Source organism: Bolinopsis microptera, chromosome 7 (genome assembly GCF_026151205.1).
Source record: "Bolinopsis microptera isolate Bmic1 chromosome 7, MBARI_Bmic_1.0, whole genome shotgun sequence".
In the NCBI taxonomy this organism is placed as follows: Eukaryota; Metazoa; Ctenophora; class Tentaculata; order Lobata; family Bolinopsidae; genus Bolinopsis; species Bolinopsis microptera.
Window position 1 is genome coordinate 15983190 of NC_087078.1, and position 8861 is coordinate 15992050.

An 8861-nucleotide genomic window follows, 5' to 3' on the forward strand; every position below is an offset into this window, starting at 1 on the left:
GGACAGTCAATACTGATGGTGATGGGCTGAGTTTTTTTCAACATTAATTCGTTTCTAAGAATGAAATTTTGGGAGCCTCTTTTATCTATGCTATTTACCAGCCCATCATTAATATGTATTCAACACTGATGTTTATAACTAATTATAAAACATTTTCCTCTGATGATGAATCAGTTATTTGTGACTATTGTATATGTTCTTTGTTTAATAATTGGTCACAAAGGGTTTCAATTACTATTTTTTGTAAATTTAAAGCAATTAGTTCAATCAAATAACGGAGTAGTTCGCTGTTTATTAGTCTCATGATTGAAATACTGATATCTGGATATTATCCGGTTGGAAGAGACAAGGACAAGTGAAACAAGGAAGTTAGGAGTAAGGGCAAATTTTCGGCGTCAACGCCATCTTCAGGCTAAAATTGTTACAAATGTTAGTATATAATAAATGCTTCTATACTAGTTAAAATGCTAAATTGAAATTACACACACTGAATACAGGTTACATCAAATGGTATTATACATTACATTGAAAATAGTGATGTACACACGTTTTACACTCTGTCCAAGTACATAATATCTACTGAACATAAGGGTCGTGTGCTATTTGTTTAAATTTGTCTTTGAATATGTTGTAAAAGAAATCCCTTAAGCTTCTCACACTCTACATTGTTATTGAATATGAAATAATTTTCAACCGTATTAATTTATTAACTTATTGTAAATAGCAAGTTTGACAAAGGGATTACGTTTATTTTACCCGGAGTTCGTTTAAGTTTAGTATTGTAAATAGTTAATTTGACGAAGGGAATACGTCTATTTTACCCTGAGTTATGTTTTAGTTCAATCTTGACACAATTTTAAAATTATAATTTAATTATTTTATATATATGTATTGTCCATAACTAGGGTGGCCTGCTAACAGAACCATGATCTGCCTTGATTCATCCTTCAGCACAGAGAAAAGCTCCTTTTTATACATTATGATTACAGAGGATCTGATATTTAGATATATATTGCTGTGCTGTAAAAATTGACTTTATTTATTTATTTATTATTTATTTTATTTATTGATACTAGGTTTAAATAAATTAATGTAGTAAGCTTCTGTCACTTTACGTTTAATGGTGCTATTATATAAGTTAATTTCTAAAATATCGAAGGAAATATCTGGTTCTAAGTTATTGTGAAACTCTGAATCAAACTATCAATCTGACAGAAGCTTACTACATTAATTTATTTAAACCTAGTATCAATAACAAAGAAGAGTGCGAGAAGCTTAAGGGATTTCTTTTACAACATATTCAAAGACAAATTTAAACAAATAGCACACGACCCTTATGTTCAGTAGATATTATGTACTTGGACAGAGTGTAAAACGTGTGTACATCACTATTTTCAATGTAATGTATAATACCATTTGATGTAACCTGTATTCAGTGTGTGTAATTTCAATTTAGCATTTTAACTAGTATAGAAGCATTTATTATATACTAACATTTGTAACAATTTTAGCCTGAAGATGGCGTTGACGCCGAAAATTTGCCCTTACTCCTAACTTCCTTGTTTCACTTGTCCTTGTCTCTTCCAACCGGATAATATCCAGGTATCAGAATTAGTTCAATGCCTAATTCTTAGAGTGTAGATATGGTATACTTGATAATGTTTTACTCTGAAAATATGAGTGCAAATCTGAAATTAAATCTATTCCTCACGCTTATTATTCATTAAAAATTCCCCTAGGATGGATGCGTTCCTGCAAGGTAGATCGGGAATAAAGCCAAAAGCTGCTCCTGCTGCTGCCGTACCAGCTACTCCCCAGTTTGTACCATGGGTAGAGAAATACCGCCCTCGTACTGTCAATGAAGTATCTCACCAGGACGAGGTTGTTGCTGTGTTGAAGAAGTGTTTGGAAGGAGATGACATTCCTAATTTTCTGTTTTATGGTCCTCCAGGTACAGGAAAAACTTCAACAATTCTAGCCCTAACACGTCAAATGTTTGGAGTTGAGTATAAAAACAGGGTATTGGAGCTTAATGCTTCAGATGAGAGGGGTATTCAAGTTGTCAGAGACAAGATTAAAAACTTCGCCCAGCTGGCAGCTTTTGCCAAAACCGTTGGTGGCCTCAAGATACCAGGCATAAAAATGGTGATACTTGATGAAGCAGATTCAATGACAAATGCTGCTCAATCAGCATTGAGGCGTACCATGGAGAAATACACTAAAACAACACGGTTTTGTCTAATTTGTAACTATGTCAGCAGAATAATAGCTCCAATCACTTCACGTTGTGCTAAGTTCAGGTTCAAACCACTGGATACCACCGTACTGGATGACAGGATAAAGCACATTTGCAAAGAAGAGAAAGTAACATGTGGTGAAGACGTCATAGAAGTGATCAGGAAAGTGAGTGGTGGTGATCTTCGTAAGGCTATTACCTACCTGCAGAGCAGTGCTAGACTAAAGGTAGACGAGGAGGTAACCACACAAGACATACACGATATAGCAGGGGTGGTGCCACAAGAGGTTGTGGAGCGGGTGCTGGAACTCGCTAAATCAGGAAATTACACTAAACTTCAGCATGGTATTGAGGATTTGATGCATGATGCTTACAGTGCTTCCCAAATATTAGAACAGTTACATGACATGGTGTTGGAAGATGGCACTTTGCCTGATAAACAGAAATCTGTGATTATGGAGGAGATCGCCAAGACGGACAAACGTTTGCTTGACGGTGGTGATGAGTATTTACAGATCATGTCTCTGGTGACGGTTGTTATGTCTCAGTACACTGATTTGTAGTCTAGTTGATGGACATCAATAATGTTAAATTTCAGTATAGCTATTAGCTATGGTATATGCATGTGCCAATTGTCCTATAACATTTTTAATAGTTTTTAAGAATTTGATAATGAAGAACTTCAGGTTAATATAGATTCGTCTAGAAATACAGGGTGGGCCAAAAGTCAGTACCCATACGTTGGCCTTAATAGCTCCGCCGTGTTTTATATTTGAGAGCTGTTGCTTTGCAGATGGCATACTGTACTTACTGGTTCGAGGATTCCGTCGTCAAAATTTGAAAATTCGAATATTTTAGACCACGCCCATTCAATATTAAAACACCTATATTGTTTTCTCTGAACATGCTGAACGCCTAATTTTTTCAGAGACGGTAGATTATCAAATGTTGCATATGATCTGAAAACATGAGGCAAATCGGATTAGAAATGACGAAGTTATCAATCATTTTCTGTATCTCGTTAACAATATTGACTGGGTGATTATGTGACATTGTGACACGACACCTTAATTGGGCAGCCTTCACGATTCCCATAATGTTTAACGGGGTAGTTAACGGGGGCACCTTATCACGTGATTAGGTAAACCAATCACCTGATCACACGTAATGAATAAACTCGTTATGCTTCATATCTCGTCATCTGAGAAGCTACAGTTCTAATTCTTTCAGGACAAACGTAATTCGAATGGCCAAACACAATTCAATAACATTTAGCTTGATCCGACTATCCAAACTATCAAATAAATGTGAAAATGAACCTCCATTTGAAAAAAATGAACGTGAATATTTTTCAAGTTGACAAATTCCTCGAACCAGTGGTGGTACTAACACCCTACGCGCGTGGGGTGGACTCCTGGGGTGGACTTTTATTCAGCGCGTATTTTGTAGCCTGTTCAACTTGACGTTTTGATTCGTTACTATCTCAATGTCACAGATACACAGAATGTGAGGTGATCATCTTAAAGAGAAACGTCTCAGCTTTCACCTGGTGTAAAGTTTATCTTTGTACTCAAAATATAGCTCGCTCAGTGTGCAATAGAAGTTGACAATACAATAACCACGTCTGCGACCGGTCGTCAGATACCGGAGTGTTGCACAAAATTGGGTCCCTAAATTAAAATTCTATGACACAGTTACCATGCAGAAATGTCTGGAGTAACATTTGGTGAAAATTTGAAGGGTCTACTGTAAATATTGCAAAAGTTATTGAAAACAAACTAGCTTAATCAGAAGTTTTTGGGAAAATTTCAAATTTTGTACGTAGTGGGGTCTACAGGGGTGGACTCTTGCGGCGCGCATCTGACGGAGTGGCTTTTTCAACAGCCGTCAGTACGGCCATTATCAGAGCACAAATTATTGTGAGTAAGACCTTAATGATCAGCTATGAACCCCTCACTAGAGTAGTAACCGTATCTAAAAACAAGGAAATGTTATTCCGTCAAAGCTCAAATTTTTTACTCTTCTCAGTGCAGTTAGTGTTACTATGAATGTACTAGCTAAGTATCGTTGATCGTAGCTGCATTACACAGTAGAAAGTAACCAAGGAAGACTGCTGATTAACGAAGCAATTTCAACGTGAACAGTTCCAAAATACATAATCATGGCGACGATAGTTCAACTTGAACCTTTATAGTTTTTACAGTCTAAAATCACAATAAAATCACGTGAACTGCAAATCACAAAATCAAATCACTCAAATCTGATAGTCCCGTTACAGTACGCTTTCGTGACAACCTCAACGCTTAAAAAATAAATATTATCCAGTCTTGTGACCACCGATGGCCCTAACTCTCCCTTGTCCGCGAGGAGCATCGTTGCGACCATGGGGTTTCAGTTCTTTGTTCTTCCCACTCGGCTTCGATAGATCGAATTGGCTGGAAGTCAATCTATCAGAAAGACCTTTGTCGATCTCAGGGGCGTGGTAAATTGTGGATGTCGGAGTATAAAGCTTCCTGAAAAGATTGAGACATTCACTCGGTCTGTTGTAAATATCAAATAGTCCTTGTAGGCAGAGATTTAACTTATGTTGGGTTTGATAACTAGAGAAGGCGATTTGATATTCATTGATAGTATAAGCATATAAGCATAAGTAATAAGTTTATATACCCTTTTTATGGTACCTCGAGGCTCGATATCTGTATTCAGTAATCATCACTCAAAATCTACTTATTAAATTTATTAACTAAACAAGTTAATGTATTACCGTCCTAGAGAGGTTTCCTGAGAATTTGAAGTCTCTGTAGGTTGCTGGCATGTCTACTAAGCTCTTCGATTGAGGAGTTTTGGACCCCTCGGCGGTCCAAATGATTTATAATGCTGTGGGCATTTTCAACATCTATCGAGGTAAACGCCCTCGCAGCATAACCTGTAGAGAATGAACATGTCATCAATGTGAAGTTCAATGATAAAAATCAGAGTGGCCGATTTCAACGGGCAGAATTCTAATATCATGGCCATGGGGAATGGACTATTTTTTGTCGTTTTTGCAAACCAAACTGGCAAACGATTGTTGATTTTCGTCACTAGTCTAAAATGAATGCAAACGTTCGGCCGAACATTTACATGATTAGAAACTTACCGGTTTCTTTCGTTATTATGTACAGACATGGCCGGGCTTGGGTTCCGCATACGATATCTTCTATCAGATTAAAGTTGAACCCACACTTTGTACTGCTCGTGGGAGGAGGAAAGCAAACGGAGACCTTTTCCATGAGCATCTCGTGTAGTACCATCATCATGTCGATTCTGATATCAGCTGCAAAATTCGTCTATTACTAAATGCTAGCTTTTCGAACTTCGTATCTTGGAAATAACAACTTCTATGAAAGAACACACACACACACACACACACACACACACACACACACACACACACACACACACACACACACACACACACACACACACACACACACACACACACACACACACACACACACACACACACACACACACACACACACACACACACACACACACACACACACACACACACACAGACAGATACACACACCCACAAACACATACAGACATAGACACACACACACAGAGACACAGACATACAGGCATACAGGCATAAACACAGACACAGACGGACACACAGACAGACACACAGACAGACACAGTTACACACAGACAAGGACACACAGACACACACCCACAAACACATACAGACATAGACACACAGACACAGGCATAAACACAGACACACACAGACACAGACGGACACACAGACAGACACAGTACACACAGACACACACAGACACACACAGACACACACACATAAACACACATAGTTCACTTCAGTGCACTACATTACAATTACAGACACACGCAGTACAATCAGAGACACACACACGATACAAAGACAGACACAGCCACAAACACACAGAGTACACTTCAGTACAATCACAGACGCAGGCACAAAGACATATACAAGAAGAGCAGATTGAAGTACCTTCATTTGCAGATGTTGACGCATTGATCTGTGGGATATGTTCTTCAGTCTGTAACTGATCATCTGCTAGAACTGTCTCATCTGGATCAACCGGAGGAGTATCTTCCGGCAGGAGTCTGAGTGGGTCTATCGGGACAGCCATGGATCGCTCTCCCTACCTTGTTGAATTAAAGACAAAGGTCAACGACGGATGTCGCATGTTAGTCCTGTAACTAAATGTAATCCAAAATAGTGAATAAATAATTTTTACATCTGAACGATTGTATGTCTGAATGGTGATTTTTAATCAATGAACAAAAGTTCAGGATTTTACCTTCTGTTAAGCTGTTAGCAATGACTCTAGCACCCTCTCCCTACAAAACGACCATATCTCGGTCTGAAGCTTTAAACCGTCTTGCCTCAGCAGCCATCTAGCACAGTCGACCTGTCCTGTTAATTGTGTGATCATCAAGTTACCAAATTTAATCCTTCAATATTCAAATAATTGATTATTAGACAAAACAGAGTTTAGAGCTCGACGTATGCTTCAGGGTTTCACACTGTGCTGTAATCAAACGCATGACTAAAACCTCTTGCTACTATTACCAATAAACCCATATTGTTAAGGCGGTCGAATGATTTACCTGAGTTGATCGCGTCCATGAAAGGGTTAAACTGCGTTCTGTCCAGCTTGTTAATGTCCGTTCCAGCAGCCAGCAGTGCCTCCGCCTCCGTCACTCTCCCTGCTTTGCATGGCCAGTGAAGCGTAGAGCTCCCCTCTAAGCTCTTTGACGATCCGACGAAGGATCCAGATTCCCTTCTTTTCTTTTGAGATTGCTTCAATTCTTCCTGGAGTATGCGGATTACCATTTATATACTTCCATACAGGGCGCGTGAACAATCAGCAATGAATTATCAATTAATCAATCTAGTTTTTGAGTAGAAAGTCCACAGATTGTGATACATTGGATTTGATATTGGAAAAGACATAGCTTACCAAATACCTTTTCATGGGCTTTTTGGAGGACAGGGATGACTTATTCCTGCGTGCCATTACACCATAACTATCTGCTGTAACAGCAAAAATTAGAATTATGTCGGACATAATTCTAAAAAATTGGAACATCGTAGTTAATCAGTGTGGTGCTAACAACAGAGAGCGATTTGAACGGTAGGCAATTTCATAAATTCCATTAACGCGATATAAGGATGATTGGAACAGGCTAAAATCTACTATGTAGCATTGATAACTGGCTATATCGCTGCATTAAACGATAAAAGTATTGCTAACTATGGATATTCTAAGTGATCTAGGCAGAGGGGAACCGGCACAGCCAGATTGCGTTGTCTTCAGTGACTAAGTTTCACGATAGTAAAATTGACCTTATTTATTTTTAAAAAGGATGCACAGTTCAAGCAATAAATCGATCAGCTGCTCATATGATATTTGCATTTAAAGGAGGGCCCAGTGCAGTGACAAGTAAGTCTGTTAAGGCAACATTTAGTTCTGAGATTAGCTGAGTCTTGACAAAGATAAGTTGAGTTTCGAGAAAGTGCACACGGATAAAGTTATCAAGTGAAAATGATAAGACTAAGTTAGGGTCCAGTCAACAGAATGGCAGCTGTAACAGAAACAGTTCATTGGATAGGGGAGTAGGGGATTATGACGGAGTGAAGTTTATATAGCAGGGCAAACAAAAAACAACTGACAGCACTGAGCAAGTGAACTGGAAAATTGAGGAAGGGAAATAACTGTGGTTGTCAGCCCTTTCCGTAGCAATCAGGATTTCCCACGAGATCGATCAGGCAATCAGGATTTCCCACGAGACTGCTCCATCCGATGCGCACACTTTTGTCACGTGACGGCCACGTGACGCTCAAATCTTTGTCACGTGGTACAGAAGGGAGGTTCCTAGAGCGTTGATCTCGACAAGAGGGAGTTTCTCACGGTTTATCTTCAATAACTATCGCTATTTTTATAGTAGAGAGTTGAAACTTTCACCAAATGTTTCCCTAGACATTTCTGCATGGTAACTGTGTCATAGAATTTTAATTTAGGGACCCAATTTTGTGCAACACTCCGGTATCTGACGACCGGTCGCAGACGTGGTTATTGTATTGTCAACTTCTATTGCACACTGAGCGAGCTATATTTTGAGTACAAAGATAAACTTTACACCAGGTGAAAGCTGAGACGTTTCTCTTTAAGATGATCACCTCACATTCTGTGTATCTGTGACATTGAGATAGTAACGAATCAAAACGTCAAGTTGAACAGGCTACAAAATACGCGCTGAATAAAAGTCCACCCCAGGAGTCCACCCCACGCGCGTAGGGTGACTAAGCCATACCAGAAAGAAGTATTCAAATTGGGCACTCAGTGACTGAGCTATAAAGGCCAACGTATGGGTACTGACTTTTGGCCCACCCTGTATATCCCACTTACCTACACTGGCTGCAGATAAAACCATTGCATCAATTGTTGTTTGACAAGTGTGTAAGTTATTGGAGTTGAAGGAATGATTTTCATATTCTCTGCCCTAAATTATAACATAGTTTTTCTCAACATTTATGGACATTTTTCTGACTGATGAAAAGTTTATTTTAGACGATTTTTCCTTTTTATCT

The 8861-nt window shown here is 38.8% G+C and overlaps 3 protein-coding genes across 5 annotated transcripts in view; 2 read left to right on the plus strand and 1 right to left on the minus strand.

The window, feature by feature from the left end:
• The window catches only part of LOC134818419 (kynurenine 3-monooxygenase-like), a 927626-nt gene that overhangs the window by 886727 nt on the left and 32038 nt on the right, over positions 1–8861 (plus strand). The window lies entirely within an intron of this gene.
• LOC134817851 (replication factor C subunit 4-like) lies at positions 1741–2883 on the plus strand. Its single transcript, XM_063827195.1, has one exon. It carries the CDS (start codon positions 1741–1743, stop codon positions 2797–2799), a length of 1059 nt encoding a protein of 352 aa, XP_063683265.1. The 3' UTR covers positions 2800–2883.
• On the minus strand, positions 4354–8572 carry LOC134817852 (uncharacterized). 3 transcript variants are annotated; one of them, XM_063827198.1, is made up of 6 exons: positions 6878–7084; positions 6568–6683; positions 6255–6412; positions 5376–5552; positions 5001–5162; positions 4354–4749 (listed from the first exon to the last, which is right to left on the minus strand). In XM_063827198.1, the coding sequence occupies exons 3-5, from the start codon at positions 6394–6396 to the stop codon at positions 5005–5007; spliced, it is 477 nt and encodes a 158-aa protein (XP_063683268.1). In that variant the 5' UTR covers positions 6397–6412; positions 6568–6683; positions 6878–7084; the 3' UTR covers positions 4354–4749; positions 5001–5004. The 3 variants fall into 3 exon arrangements, with proteins under 3 accessions (XP_063683268.1, XP_063683267.1, XP_063683266.1); XM_063827197.1 differs by adding an exon at positions 7238–7308 and having other exon boundaries at positions 6255–7082; XM_063827196.1 differs by having other exon boundaries at positions 6255–8572.

What these genes read in the sequence shown, in the direction of transcription:
- LOC134817851 (XM_063827195.1), top strand. Translation starts at nt 1,741, where the DNA reads ATGGATGCGTTCCTGCAAGGTAGATCGGGAATAAAGCCAAAAGCTGCT.
- LOC134817852 (XM_063827196.1), bottom strand. Translation starts at nt 6,396, where the DNA reads ATGGCTGTCCCGATAGACCCACTCAGACTCCTGCCGGAAGATACTCCT. An exon ending in GTCAACATCTGCAAATGAAG is followed by an intron (nt 5,553 to 6,254) that starts GTACTTCAATCT and finishes CGAATTTTGCAG; the next exon opens with CTGATATCAGAATCGACATG. An exon ending in CATAATAACGAAAGAAACCG is followed by an intron (nt 5,163 to 5,375) that starts GTAAGTTTCTAA and finishes CATTCTCTACAG; the next exon opens with GTTATGCTGCGAGGGCGTTT.